At 31.7% G+C, this 15951-nt stretch overlaps 2 protein-coding genes across 2 annotated transcripts; one reads left to right on the top strand and one right to left on the bottom strand.

Moving 5' to 3' along the window:
* Positions 1 to 1443: 1443 nt before the first annotated feature.
* On the bottom strand, positions 1444 to 2529 carry LOC129757703 (uncharacterized). The gene has a single exon (XM_055754991.1). It carries the CDS (start codon positions 2239 to 2241, stop codon positions 1546 to 1548), a length of 696 nt encoding a protein of 231 aa, XP_055610966.1. The 5' UTR covers positions 2242 to 2529; the 3' UTR covers positions 1444 to 1545.
* A 5001-nt stretch (positions 2530 to 7530) lies between these two features.
* On the top strand, positions 7531 to 8218 carry LOC129750858 (uncharacterized). Its single transcript, XM_055745966.1, has 2 exons — positions 7531 to 7669; positions 7753 to 8218. Exons 1-2 carry the CDS (start codon positions 7606 to 7608, stop codon positions 8136 to 8138), a joined length of 450 nt encoding a protein of 149 aa, XP_055601941.1. The 5' UTR covers positions 7531 to 7605; the 3' UTR covers positions 8139 to 8218.
* The last annotated feature ends 7733 nt before the right edge of the window (positions 8219 to 15951 follow it).

The following is a 15951-nucleotide window of genomic DNA, read 5'->3' as shown; positions in this document are numbered from 1 at the left end:
CCCCGACTCCATTCCAGCAGGATGGGAAGGACAGGACAGGACAAGTAATGGGGTCACATTTTGTAAGATAAGCTTTTTGTGTATGAATAAGTTGAAACCCACCCTTTTCAGGACAAAATCGGAATGAAAGAAACAGGTTTTACTAACTTTTATCAAACAGATGGAACCAAATGTGGCATGTGACGATTTTTAGCTACTTACAATATTTCATGGTATAGTTAGTGATCCGCTCTGGCAAAGGAAGGGGGAAATTGTGGGTAATGTATATCAATTCTATAATCAAAGAACTTATAAAGCTCATAGAAACAGATTTCAAATTATCAGATCTTGAATACAAATTTATAGATCATGATGATTCCGAAAATTAGATTCAGTCAACTTTGTATTGCAATTCGAAACTCCAGCTGCAACTCTCGAAACACATAGGCATATATCAAATCATTTTGCTTTTATTTCAGAAAAGTATTCTTTAATAATTATATCAAACTTGCCCAAAAATTTTCGTTTTAGGACGAAAAAGTAAAAATAAGAACTCAATTTGAATTTTTTTTGTCTAATAAAGTGAACAAACCGGTCTTTTCCCAAATTTTGTGTCAAATAACAAGACAAGTCCGGGTAAAACCGGGCAGTTTGACAACCTTAAATTAGACGCTGCGAGGGTGGAATAAATATAAAACTTTCATTTTGGTACCCTCTTCTACCTCGATTTCACCATAAAACCAGAAGAGTTGAAAAAAAGAAGTTCAAAGTTTTGAATTAAAAATTCTATAAGTATTCAAACTGTAACATATGCTAAAAACAAACTGTGAAAGATAACAATTTTATCATCTTCATCTTCAAATTGTTTTCTATGTTTTGATCTACAAAAATATTGATTTTTAGATACTGTACAATTTAGATTGTTTGAAAATTAATTGCTTTCAAGCTTTTGACAATTTTGTTCATTTTATGAGCATTTTTAAAACGATCCCGACTCCCCTTTCTCCACTCCCCTCAAATGTGATGCAGACCAGGATCAAACTCAGACCCAATTATTTCGAAGTAAAAACGATGGAGTACGTTTTTTACTGGATCAGCGAGTCAGAGAATCCTGCTAATGCCATTTTTCTGACACAAACTTAAAAACGTTGTATTATATCAAAATTTGTCAATAATGTTGACTGGTTAACAGGTTCGTTCTTGAAGAAAAAAAAATAGTGGACCCTCACTAACATGACCTACGTATGTGGCGCTATCATTTACCACACAACGAACTTAAGCATGAATTTGTTCAAACGATTAATATTATTTAAGGTGAAACCCACTCGTCTGAACTGAAACCCCCAGCTGATTGATTGACCATTTTTTGAGAAATTCGTCGTTTCTACTGCTCACTTCTTCACGTTTGGGTATCTGTTCTCTAAGAAAACACTCAATGAAAAAAACCTTATAAAATATTCATTGCTCTTTTTTCTCTGTTTCTTTTTTTTTTCAGGTAAGCTGAATAATCTCACTCAATTGAACTCTGTGCCTTGCTGTTTAGATCTTTAAAATGAGACGGTAAGTTCATCCCCAATCCAACAGCAGTTGTTGAGTTCGCTGCCCCTTTCTTGTGATTCCGGCTCGCACAAGAGCACACAGTAGTAGCAGTCCGACAAACCCGGCCACGATTCCTGCTATTCCGGCGATCGTTCCCCGGGACAGCCCTGAACTGGTAGATTTTGGAGGTGGTCCCGAAGATGTTGAATATGAGGTTGTAGTCACATCAACAGGAGTCGATGTTGTCGATGTTGTCGTTGTTGACGTCGGAGAATCCGTGTTGGAGCTTGTGGACCCTGACGTAGTTGATGTTGTCGATGACACGACATCATCCGGTGGATTGAGTTCACAGCTCAACACCTGGATAAACGTTTCGTTCCATCCTGAGCAAAAGTTGATATTTCGATACGTACATCCCTCGGAGTACAATTTGTTCTGTGGGAAGCCAATTTCTGTTCCAAAACTGTAGCACGTAAATTGATCGTAGATGTGTGATCCTGATCCTATAATGCCCAAGCTGGGGTTGTACTGTTGGAGCACTTTGTGTGTTGCATCGACTAACTCCGGGGAACATTCCAACAGAAATGACTGATTGACACAGCTGCTCCAATCGCTCTGAGAAGCGCAGGCATTGCACTGCAAAACTGCTAGGGCCGAGCGAAATTCAAGGTTAAGTGAATACAGCACCACTAGCAAACGAAGGGCAGGGAGTCTGACAAACATCGTGTGCTGTTATCAATCAAACCGCCTAAAAGGTGCACTTCCAACTGCGAAATAGTCCGGCTGATATCTAAAGGGTTCGGTTTTATCGGTTATCGATATGAGAGATGGTTGTGCGTTGAGGTGAACCGTAGAACGATAATTTTACGAAGAGGAACTTTCATTTTCGTTTATTTTTCTGATCGGATAAATTCAAACACTAAACGAGCCGGCGCAATAAACCTAAAATTAATTCTCTAAAATCCTAACCCAGCTTCGAAGTAGGGCAAAATACTGATCTTCTTTCCTAGGAAGTCGATTTCTCAATAAACTTTATTCCAAACAATGCAGTTGAGATAATAAATTGCATAGTAAGATAAACAAACCAACAAAGCTTCGCAGTTATCGTCATTTCAGGTTTCCACACCTTTAGCGAAAGAAAAACACTACGAAGATTACGATTCAAACTATTGGCAAACCTATTTCAAGGCAGAAAACAATCAATCTTATCTAAAATACTGAAGCATTCCTAAACAAACAGCGTGTGGCGCTTGAGAACTGAACTGTTCAAGAGTAAATTTTCAAAATTGACATAACTTTCAAAATTGACAAAATTGTCAAAATTTTCAAAATTGTAAAATTTTATAAATTTTTTTCAAAAATCTGAAAATTGACAAGGTTGACAAAATTAACAAAAATGACAAAAACGAAAAAATTGACAATATGACAAAATTTAAAATTGACAAAATTGAAAAACATGACAAAAATTCGAAAAATTGACATAATTGACAAAAATTCGAAAAATTGACATAATTGACAAAATTGACAAAATTAACAAAATTGACAAAATTGACAAAATTGACAAAATTGACTAAATTGACAAAATTGACACATTTGACAAAATTGACAAAATTGACAAAATTGACAAAATTGACAAAAATGACAAAATTGACAAAATCGACAAAATTGACAAAATTGACAAAATTGACAAAATTGACAAAATTGTCAGAATTGTCAAAATGGTCCAAATTGTCAAAATTGTCAAAATTGTCAAAATTTTCAATATTTTCAAAACTGTCAAAATAGTCAAAATTGTCAAAATTGTAAAATTTGTCAAAAATTTCAAAATTGTCAAAATAGTCAAAATTGTCAAAATAGTCAAAATTGTCAAAATTGTCAAAAATTTATAAAATTGACAAAATTTACAAAATTGAAATAATGGCCCTATCGAAAAACATGATAAAAATTCGAAAAATTGACAATATTGACAAATTTGGAAAAAAATGACAATCGTAGAATTGATTCAATTGTCAAAATTGTCAAAATTGTCAAAATTGTCAAAATTGTCAAAATTGTCAAAATTGTCAAAATTGTCAAAATTGTCAAAATTGTCAAAATTGTCAAAATTGTCAAAATTGTCAAAATTGACAAAATTGTCAAAATTGTCAAAGTTGTCAAAATTGACAAAATTGACAAAATAAAACAGAACTGACCGAACTGATAAAATTGTCGAAATGGTCAAAATTGTCAGAATTCGAAAAACATGATAAAAATTCGAAAAATTGACAATATTGACAAATTTGAAAAAAATGACAATCGTAGAATTGATTCAATTGTCAAAATTGTCAAAATTGTCAAAATTGTCAAAATTGTCAAAATTGTCAAAATTGTCAAAATTGTCAAAATTGTCAAAATTGTCAAAATTGTCAAAATTGTCAAAATTGTCAAAATTGTCAAAATTGTCAAAATTGACAAAATTGTCAAAATTGTCAAAGTTGTCAAAATTGACAAAATTGACAAAATAAAACAGAACTGACCGAACTGATAAAATTGTCGGAATGGTCAAAATTGTCAGAATTGTCAAAATTGTAAAAATTGTCAAAATTGTCAAAATTGACAAAACTGACTAAATTGACAAAATTGACAAAATTGACAAAATTGACAAAATGACAATATTGACAAAACTGACAAAATTGACAAAATTGACAAAATTGACAAAATTGACAAAATTGACAAAATTGACAAAATTGACAAAATTGACAAAATTGACGAAATTGACAAAATTGACAAAATTGACAAAATTGACAAAATTGACAAAATTGTCAAAATTGTCAAAATTGTAAAAATTGTCAAAATTGTCAGAATTGTCAAAATTGACAAATTTGTAGAAAATTCTTAAAAATTGTCAAATTGAAAATGGGACAAAAATGACAAAATTGACAAATTTGACAAAATTGACAAAAATGACAAAATTGACAAAATTGACAAAATTGACAAAATTGACAAAATTGACAAAATTGACAAAATTGACAAAATTGACAAAATTGACAAAATTGACAAAATTGACAAAGTTGACAAAATTGATAAAATTTACAAAAGTGACAAAATTGATAAAATTGAAAAATTGACAAAATTGACATAATTGTCAAAATTGACAAATATGGTAAAATTGACAAAATTGACAAAATTGGCAAATATAACAAAATTAACAAAATTGACAAAATTGACAAAATTGACATAATAGACATAATTGTCGAAATTTTCCAAATTGGCAAAATTGACAAAATTGACACAATTGACAAAATTGACAAAATTGACAAAATTGACAAAATTGACAAAATTGACAAAATAAGACAGAACTGACCAAACTGATAAAATTGTCGAAATTGTCAAAATTGTCAGAATTGTCAAAATTGTAAAAATTGTCAAAATTGTCAAAATTGACAAAACTGACTTAATTGACAAAATTGACAAAATTGACAAAATTGACAAAATTGACAAAATTGACAAAATTGACAAAATTGACAAAATTGACAAAATTGACAAAATTGACAAAATTGACAAAACTGACAAAACTGACAAAATTGACAAAATTGACAAAATTGACAAAATTGTCAAAATTGTAAAAATTGTCAAAATTGTCAAAATTGTCAGAATTGTCAAAATTGACAAATTTGTAGAAAATTCTTAAAAATTGTCAAATTGAAAATGGGACAAAATTGACAAAATTGATAAATTTGACAAAATTGACAAAAATGACAAAATTGACAAAATTGACAAATTGACAAAGTTGACAAAATTGATAAAATTGACAAAATTGACAAAATTGACAAAATTGACAAAATTGACAAAATTGACAAAATTGACAAAATTGACAAAATTGACAAAATTGACAAAATTGACAAAATTGACAAAATTGACAAAATTGACAAAATTGACAAAATTGACAAAATTGACAAAATTGACAAAATTGACAAAATTGACAAAATTGTCAAAATTGTCAAAATTGTCAAAATTGTCAAAATTGTCAAAATTGTCAAAATTGTCAAAATTGTCGAACATGTCGAACTTGTCAAAATTGTCAATATTGTCAATACTGTCAAAATTGTCATAATTGTCAAAGTTGTCGAACTTGTCAAAATTGTCAAAATTGTCAAAATTGTCAAAATTGTCAAAATTGTCAAAATTGTCAAAATTGTCAAAATTGTCAAAATTGTCAAAATTGTCAAAATTGTCAAAATTGTCAAAATTGTCAAAATTGTCAAAAGTCAAAATTGTCAAAATTGTCAAAATTGTCAAAATTGTCAAAATTGTCAAAATTGTCAAAATTGTCAAAATTGTCAAAATTGTCAAAATTGTCAAAATTGTCTAAATTGTCTAAATTGTCAAAATTGTCAAAATTGTCCAAATTGTCAAAATTGTCAAAATTGTCAAAATTGTCAAAATTGTCAAAATTGTCAAAATTGTCAAAATTGTCAAAATTGTCAAAATTGTCAAAATTGTCAAAATTGTCAAAATTGTCAAAATTGTCAAAATTGTCAAAATTGTCAAAATTGTCAAAATTGTCAAAATTGTCAAAATTGTCAAAATTGTCAAAATTTTAAAAACTGTCAAAATTGTCAAAACTGTCCAAATTGTCAAAATATTCAAAATTGTCGAAATTTACAAAATTGACAAAATTTACAAAATTGACAAAATTGATAAAATTGACAAAATTGGCAAAATTGACAAAATTGACAAAATTGACAAAATTGACAAAATTGACAAAATTGACAAAATTGACAAAATTGTCAAAATTGACAAAATTGACAAAATTGACAAAATTGACAAAATTGACAAAATTGACAAAATTTAGCATAATTGACAAATTCGACAAAATTTACAAAATTTACAAAATTGACAAAATTGACAAAATTGACAAAATTGACAAAATTGACAAAATTGACAAAATTGACAAAATTGACAAAATTGACAAAATTGACAAAATTGACAAAATTGACAAAATTGACAAAATTGACAAAATTGACAAAATTGACAAAATTGACAAAATTGACAAAATTGACAAAATTGACAAAATTGATAAAATTGATAAAATTGACAAAATTTAAAAAATTGTTAAAATTCTCAAAATTGTCCAAATTGTCAAAATTGTCAAAATTTACAAAATTGTCAAAATTGTCAAAATTGTCAAAACTGTCAAAATTGTCAAAATATTCAAAATTGTCAAAATTTACAAAATTGACAAAATTAACAAAATTGACAAAATTGACAAAATTAACAAAATTGATAAAATTGACAAAATTGTCAAAATTGACCAAAATTGACAAAATTGACGAAATGGTCAAAATTGACAAAATTGTTAAATTTGTCAAAATTTTCAAAATTGTCAAAATTATCAAAATTGTCAAAATTGTCAAAATTGTCAGATTTGTCGAATGTGTCAAAATTTTTAGAATTGTCAAAAGTGTCAAAATAGACAAAATTGTCAAAATTGACCAAATTTACAGAATTGACAAAATTTACTAAATTGACTAAATTGACTAAATTGACGAAAATGACAAAATTGATAGCATTGACAAAATTGTCAAAATTGACCAAATTTATAAAACTGACAAAATTGACAAATTTGACCAAATTGACAAAATTGACAAAATTCACAGATTTGACTTGAATAATTAAACTGTCCGAACTGCCAAAATTGTCAAACTTGTCAAAATTGTTAAAATGGTTGAAATTTTCTACATTTTTTGAAACATTCTGCTCAAAATGATAGTAAATATTATGATTGCCTTTGGTTTAATACAGATTTAAGTAAACCCCGTCTAGATGCGGGATTGGACACTAGATGATTAATACTGTACCGTACCGGGAATTGATACGGGTCAGTACATTATCTGAGATCAAGTATCTCAATAAGACTTGTCATTGCCCAATTTAAACTACAGAAATCCCCTATTGGTTTAATCGGTTTTTTATCACCTCTACCACCAGTTGCCTCCATATCGTTTAGATCGATTGTCGAAATCGGTACTAGCCAAAAATTGATAAGAATAATTACCTTCAAAACCTGCTGTCCCCAATATTGGCAGTTCCAAGCTATCATTCACAATGTCTCGCCCGATGAAGACAGTTTTTCCGGTTCTGTTCCTGTTGGCCCTAGCGGCTAAACAAGGTAATTCTTTGAAACCTTTTAAAATTCATAATTCCGCAAGTGATTATTGTGCTAATAAAGAGTTTTTTTCTCGGTCCGTTCAGTGCAACCTTTGAATTGTTACTTCTGCTCCTCGGAGAAAAGCTGGAGTGACTGCCAATCCCAAGTTCAAGAGGCGGAGTGCACTAGCTTTCTGGTGAACGCCCTACATTCCCAACTGCTGGTACTGAACCCCTCGCTGCCGGTGATGGAACCATCCGGAAATGTCGGCTTCAAATGTACCGAGCATCACATGAGGGTGGATGGCGAACAGGCGTTCATGCGCGCCTGCACCTACGCCTCAGTGGACGTCTGCGCAGGCTGGAATCCGCTGCTGGAGGTGAGAACCTGCGAATCCTGCACCACCGACTTGTGCAATTCGGCCGTCAGCCGCCTGGCTCTGCCCCTGGCAGCACTTCTCGGGTTGGTATTTCTCGTGACGAAGCTCTAGAAGACCGGATAGTGATTTGATAGCAAAGTGAAGTCTAAGTTTTGACAGCAATTTCCATCAATAATACTAAATTCTAATAACTGTTTGTCTTATTGTTTTTTGAGAACGGCAATAGGGATGAATGACTTGAAAAATCCAATCAAATTATTTAAAAAAAAAAACGGCAATCTTATAAAATGCAAAGTTTTGAGTTTTCAGGACTATTTTGCAATAATTGATTCAGGACTCAGATTCAAAATTTAGATTCAGAATTCAGATTCAGAATTCAGATTCAGAATTCAGATTCAGAATTCAGATTCAGAATTCAGATTCAGAATTCAGATTCAGAATTCAGATTCAGAATTCAGATTAAGAATTCAGATTCAGAATTCAGATTCAGAATTCAGATTCAGAATTCAGATTCAGAATTTAGATTCAGAATTCAGATTCAGAATTCAGATTCAGAATTCAGATTCAGAATTCAGATTCAGAATTCAGATTCAGAATTCAGATTCAGAATTCAGATTCAGAATTCAGATTCAGAATTCAGATTCAGAATTCAGATTCAGAATTCAGATTCAGAATTCAGATTCAGAATTCAGATTCAGAATTCAGATTCAGAATTCAGATTCAGAATTCAGATTCAGAATTCAGATTCAGAATTCAGATTCAGAATTCAGATTCAGAATTCAGATTCAGAATTCAGATTCCGAATTCAGATTCAGAATTCAGATTCAGAATTCAGATTCAGAATTCAGATTCAGAATTCAGATTCAGAATTCAGATTCAGAATTCAGATTCAGAATTCAGATTCAGAATTCAGATTCAGAATTCAGATTCAGAACTCAGATTCAGAATTCAGATTCAGAATTCAGATTCAGAATTCAGATTCAGAATTCAGATTCAGAATTCAGATTCAGAATTCAGATTCAGAATTCAGATTCAGAATTCAGATTCAGAATTCAGATTCAGAATTCAGATTCAGAATTCAGATTCAGAATTCAGATTCAGAATTCAGATTCAGAATTCAGATTCAGAATTCAGATTCAGAATTCAGATTCAGAATTCAGATTCAGAATTCAGATTCAGAATTCAGATTCAGAATTCAGATTCAGAATTCAGATTCAGAATTCAGATTCAGAATTCAGATTCAGAATTCAGATTCAGAATTCAGATTCAGAATTCAGATTCAGAATTCAGATTCAGAATTCAGATTCAGAATTCAGATTCAGAATTCAGATTCAGAATTCAGATTCAGAATTCAGATTCAGAATTCAGATTCAGAATTCAGATTCAGAATTCAGATTCAGAATTCAGATTCAGAATTCAGATTCAGAATTCAGATTCAGAATTCAGATTCAGAATTCAGATTCAGAATTCAGATTCAGAATTCAGATTCAGAATTCAGATTCAGAATTCAGATTCAGAATTCAGATTCAGAATTCAGATTCAGAATTCAGATTCAGAATTCAGATTCAGAATTCAGATTCAGAATTCAGATTCAGAATTCAGATTCAGAATTCAGATTCAGAATTCAGATTCAGAATTCAGATTCAGAATTCAGATTCAGAATTCAGATTCAGAATTCAGATTCAGAATTCAGATTCAGAATTCAGATTCAGAATTCAGGTTCAGAATTCAAATTCAGAATTCAGATTCAGAATTCAGATTCAGAATTCAGATTCAGAATTCAGATTCAGAATTCAGATTCAGAATTCAGATTCAGATTCCGATTCAGAATTCAGATGATTAAGAGTTCAGATTCAGAATTTAAATTTAAAACTCAAATTCAGAATTTCGATTCAGAATTCAGTTTAGATTGAACCATCCAAATGACATAAAAGAAAATAACAATACATTTGAAATCGAACCCCCTTATCGACAGATTCCGTTTGAATTGATTACACCCCTGAGTCATAATAGAACCATGAGAATGCATTTATTACTCGATCAAAAGATAGTACATAACAAACGAATCAGGGCCGTAGGAAGAACTGCCTCATGGGGGGGGGGGGGAGGTGGGTTTGGTGACATAATTTGCTGTCTTACATTTTTGCTGCATACATAAAGAATAAAGTCTGCTTCATTTAATATTGGAACAAATTCTTTTGCTCATTGTGGCGCTCCTAGTGGACGGATTTGGAAACTTTTTTCACCCACGTGTCGAGAAATTCATTACCTTTCACCATGTATTTATGTCATAACACCAAACGATAGCATTTTGTAAACAAACGCCATGGAAGCCGAACGGAGAGATCAAATTGTGCACAGTATTCTTACGAGTACGAGTACGAGAATTTCTTCGAAACAGCAATGAATAATTTTTTTAATTTTTTTTTTATGAAAGAGTAAAGAAAATGCTACATTTGTATGAAAAACAAATTATGAATTCGTTAATAAATGACTGAACTACACGCAATTGTTTGTGTTCCAATATTAAATGAAGCAGACTTTACATCCGTCGAACTTGGTCAGCACTTGGTCGTACAGCTTTCGAGCACGGATTCTGGCCACATTGTTCTGCTTCAGCGTCCGATTTGGCTGTTTGCTGGCTCGGAATGACCTTATTCCTTCCCGGAGACGAATTCGTCGCACCTTACTGTGAGCGGCCTGGAACTTATTGGCCAAATCGCGGTCTGAAAGATTGGGATTCCTCTTGACGGCCTTGATGACTTTCCCACGCAGTTTCCGGTCGACAGTTCCACTCCGACGCTTCGAATGCGGCTTCCGAGCCGTCGTCAATGTTTCCTTGTACTGCTTGATAACACGCCATACGGTATTTCTGGGCATTTTAAGCTGTTTAGCTAGCTTCGATGCTGACATCAATGGATTTTCAAGAAAACTGTGCACAATTTGATCTCTCCGTTCGGCTTCCATGGCGTTTGTTTACAAAATGCTATCGTTTGGTGTTATGACATAAATACATGGTGAAAGGTAATGAATTTCCCGACACGTGGGTGAAAAAAGTTTCCAAATCCGTCCACTAGGAGCGCCACAATGAGCAAAAGAATTTGTTCCAATATTAAATGAAGCAGACTTTAGTAAAAAAAAAAGTTATACTCTTATAACATGAATCGGGTAAAGTTCTTTTATGTTTATAGGTAGTTATTAATTTTAAATCCTTATTTGCTTACGAAATTAAGTCCTAGAAGTTTCCAGTTTTTTTGTAGCTTCAAAAATAAATGAAGGATCTTGAAGGCTTCATTGAAAGGTAAACTTTGGAGAAAATTTATTAAATACTAAGGAATAAAAGTAAAGGGATAAGTTTGGGATTAAAACCAGATAAAGAAATTTGATACAAAATTAGAGCGAGTATTATATTCGCACTTGTGTTTAAATACTAGTTCTGTTGGAACAATTTCTATTTCTAAACAAAGCAGGAATGAAGTTTCAATCAATTGTGGAAGTAAAAACATTGATTACGATGTTTTCCATACAAACATCCCACGGTGTGTTTTGTAGAAGGACCCGGTTCATTTCCACCAAAAATTTATATTTTTTTTAAATTTTCAATTTGAAACTTGAATTACTTCAAAAAACAAGTTAAAAAATACATAATATCTTGTTGGAAATCAATCAAAGGGTGTTGGAAGTTTTTCATAAAATCCAAATCACTAATCTTTCCAGGCGTTAAAACTTTTTTATGCTCCAGAATGACAAAAACTTGAATGGAAGTAAAATAAATAAAATTACTGGAATAATTTTGCAGAGGAAAAAATATAAATATGAACTACAAATCTTTAAAAAAAAAACAAAATGCATGAGAAAGGCTGACAAAAAAAGCAATAAAATATTTGGAAGCGATCAGTTTAGTCCTGAATTGGCGAAACAAGTTTTAATTTTGTATGGAAATTTGTATGGGAAAATAAAAATGTTCATTCGAAGTTCGTCAGAGATGTACTGAAAGGTCCAAAAAATATAACTTTGAATGAAAAATATTCCCTGATTCTTGCAGAAAAATTCATCTGGATAAAACATAAACCTTACTTGTACCCCAGCTAAGATATTCAATGATATTCAAAAAAAATCATTTTTTTTCTTTTAATTTTTGCGTTTTTGACGGCTTTTTTCAAAGCTGTGTACCCGTAGGATAAAAATAAAAATTCTCAAAAAACTGGTTTACATTTCCAGAAAATTCATTGATTAATATAACCTTTGCAAAAATATTTCATGAAATTATTCACGGCGCTAGCAAGCAAAGTCTGCCATTTTTAAATACTTTTCAATTGGTTCATATTTTTTTTATTTTTAAAAAGGTTATAACTTATTTCATGACATGCTTAGCAGCTTGTCATGTTAGCAAAAAATCAAGCTTATGAATTGTCAAAACCAAAAATCAAAGACCAATTTTTAAGCTTACTGAAATTTTTCTGGATGATTTAATGTGATAAAATTTCTTCTTCCATACAAATTTCCATATAAAATTGAAACGCGTTGCGCTAACTCAGGAATCAAGCCAATCTCTAAAATTTTACACTGATGCTTGGTGACCCAAAAGGCATCGAAAAAACATATGGGAGCAAAAATTCATTTTTTGCAGCGGTCCATTGTACATTTAACTTATATTATGAACCTTGAATCTATGGAAAAAGGAATCTATGTGTCACATCTACTGATTGATTCTTAGCTTAGCTTAGCTTAGCTTGATTGACTACTCACATCCACCTTAAATCATGGAACCCGAAATAATACTAATAAATTGTCATACTACTTTTACAAATAAGGAAAATTTACACATTTTGGTTTTAATCCAGTATATATTCTTTAAAAGCTTTATCTTGATGAAACGTTTCGAATTCCATGATCGCTGGCGTGGCTCAGTAGAACGAATTCCACATCGCCAATGGTTGCTACTCCGTGATTGACCGAGGCCATCAACTTTGTCCAGAGGTCAAAAGAATGGTGTCTGGGATTGACAGCACATTCACAATGAACAAAACTGATGCTCTCTCTTTAAACATCAATAACGGCGCCGGCCACGTCCTAGTAGTCAATAGATAGTTAGGAAAATTAGAGAAAAGGATGAAAGAAATAAAATTGAGCTTTAAGACCGAGGTCACCTCTGCATCCTTGCAAAAAAAATTGTTTGGGAGTGTGGGTGCAGGGATATGATCTGGAATCACTTTTGACAAGTGCAAGGATCTCCTAGTTTTCAAATGAAATTTTCTTAGCTATATTTTATTAATTCACATGATTCTATAAGTACTCTAGGAAAAAAAAAGTCCTTATTAAATCTCAGTCTAGATACAGTGAACTATAAAGGTTTGGAAGCATTATGTTCCCACGAGTAAACCGAATAGATCCAAAAAGATTTTTAGAATCCATTCTAACAATATTTTTGATTTGGAAAATTTTTGATAAAATGTTCTGAGATTCTAAAATTATCTAAACGTTAATTGCTGTGCTATGTTCTTCCAAAGTGATATTTTCAGATTAGCCTAATATAATTTATCAACCATGATTGATTATTGTGATGATCTTACTTTTTATACCATTAAAATGTTCAAAACAAATAAGAAAATGTACACCATCAAACGTGAAAAATTGCAGGAATTTATTTTACTGGAATTAATTCTTTGAAAATCAATAAACTACAACACTTCTGAAGTAAAAAAACACTCTGTTGCATATATCACGAACAACTGAATTCCTACAAAAAAAATCTGCTAAGAGCTGGAACAAATAGTACGCATATATCAGAATAACTTTCACCAGTAAGTGAATATTTAATCATAATTGATCTTCTATCATATTAACGCCCATATTATTACCGCTACACTATTTTTTCTTGAAAATAAAACTATTAGACTAAGCTTATGACCGTATTCAACTTATTTTTACAAGTCTGTGCATGAAATTGAAAAAAAAACCTACACAATATTTTCAAGAACAGACATTTACATATTGTAATTTTCTACTGATAGATACACATATAGAATTTAGGCGCTATATAACATCATCCATCTACTAAAGCCAGTTTTTCCAAAGAAAATAATGATTGAAATTGTCGTAAAACATATAAGTTGAATCCAACATGCTAAAACGAAGAATAAACCGCAATAATCTACTATCTGTCTAAAAATGAAGGACTTTTAACTCAATTGATACACTAAAACCCACTGGCCAAGACTCTCAACAAAACAACCCTATTCCTCACAACGGGGAACAAAAGATATACCAATCCATGAAAAAAAACTCATCAAGGACTCGCCGACGAGCTGGCGTACATTAAACAAAGAAATGGAATACCTTTTGAAGTATGTTCGAAGTATTCAGGGGTCAACAACCTTATTGCCTACAGCCTACAAGGCTTCTAACTTTTTAAGACATCTGAATTTATACAAACTGTTCCTGTTGACCGCCTGTGAGTTTCACTTATACGCATATTATAAATTACTATTACTAAATCTTGTTATGTTGGTTGGCAGATCAAGACTGTGTTTTTTTGTTGGCTGGGAGCTGAGGCAAAGAATGTATACCTACATATCTATATTGCGAAGTCTGCTACAAATAAACTAATTCCCTTTATTATTGCTGATCAAAATATTGTAATGGAACCATAACGTTTAACCAATTCAAAATAGAACAAAAGATAATTGTTGTTTCCCCTGTTGTTGTTTTTGGAACACGGATCTATCGTATAGTTTTCTTAAACGGGTTCAGAAAAAGCCTTTTTATTTCCAGACCGAACGCGAATTATTTTTCAAAACAACACAACGTATTGTTAAGATATCAGAATGCAATTAGATAGTAAGAAAAACTAAATTTTGAATTTCTCCTATCAGGAAATATTACCTGAAATCGTTGAATAAAATTGAAATACTTAGCTGAACTGTGCAATCAAACCATTCGGACTCCTTAGAAATCAGCCAGTTCACTGCATTATCCATCCCGATGCTGAAACATCGAATCGCTAACCGTAGTAAACATAAACTGTAGCCAATCTATCCATTCACAAGATCTCTCAGCAACGAAAAAAAAAAAAATAATTCGTTTCAGCTCGTCGTTTTGTTTCGCGTTTGTCTTTGTTGACGTTTACAGGAAGAAAGCGTTACGTCGTTCTGGTTTCATTCCGTAACGCCTCATCGAGGGGTATTAATTTAGAGTTGAAAAAAACATCAATGATTCGGCGAATTTTAGGAGCATGGCAACACGATTCCTCGATCGGTAAGGTACAGCCGGAAAGCGAAACGATGAAAATTTTTATCACGCGATACTTTAAACACAAATCCTTTCTCTTCTCAACAGCTACAAAAGGTTCTAACTGTCTCTATCACTTCCGAGTCTATTTAGTACTAAAATAAACTAAGAACATTTCACTTTTATTCTGTTATTACAGGCTAACAATGAGATTTTCTTCTGATGTCTATATGTTGAACACTTCACATCTACTGATTGATTCTCAAGAATAATTCAAACGAACATTTTATTCGACAAAAATCTAGAGGAATTCATGAAAATCATTCATATGTAGAATAATTTGAATTTTTCCCATCCGAAAAATACCGGGCGGACCTTCCAAAAATGCTCATAGAAGAACATAGTCTTGACAATATCACAATTCATTTTATCGAATAAAAAGGCTCGCAGATCTACAATCTTTGTAGGATGTATGTAGATCTGCGTTTTTAGGATTCAAAAATTTAAGAAAATTGTATTGATCTCACCGGAATTTTCCAATGAAAGCAGCCTTTCTTCATTTGATTTCAGGCTTCCAGAATCTCTCATTGCTCCGTCTAATTCCTTTAACATCCTCCAGCTGATTTCTGAACACATCTTTACTTTATTCTAACACAGGACACTCAACATTGTTTCAATAACTGTCTAAATGAAT

This window comes from Uranotaenia lowii, chromosome 3 (genome assembly GCF_029784155.1).
Source record: "Uranotaenia lowii strain MFRU-FL chromosome 3, ASM2978415v1, whole genome shotgun sequence".
Taxonomy (NCBI): Eukaryota; Metazoa; Arthropoda; class Insecta; order Diptera; family Culicidae; genus Uranotaenia; species Uranotaenia lowii.
This window is presented reverse-complemented; position numbering and strand designations above follow the sequence as displayed.

Bases quoted from the DNA above. Each gene is read 5' to 3' on its own strand.
- LOC129750858 (XM_055745966.1), top strand. From the start codon at position 7,606: ATGTCTCGCCCGATGAAGACAGTTTTTCCGGTTCTGTTCCTGTTGGCC. The intron at 7,670-7,752 runs GTAATTCTTTGA...CGGTCCGTTCAG, and splicing joins GGCCCTAGCGGCTAAACAAG to TGCAACCTTTGAATTGTTAC.
- LOC129757703 (XM_055754991.1), bottom strand. From the start codon at position 2,241: ATGTTTGTCAGACTCCCTGCCCTTCGTTTGCTAGTGGTGCTGTATTCA.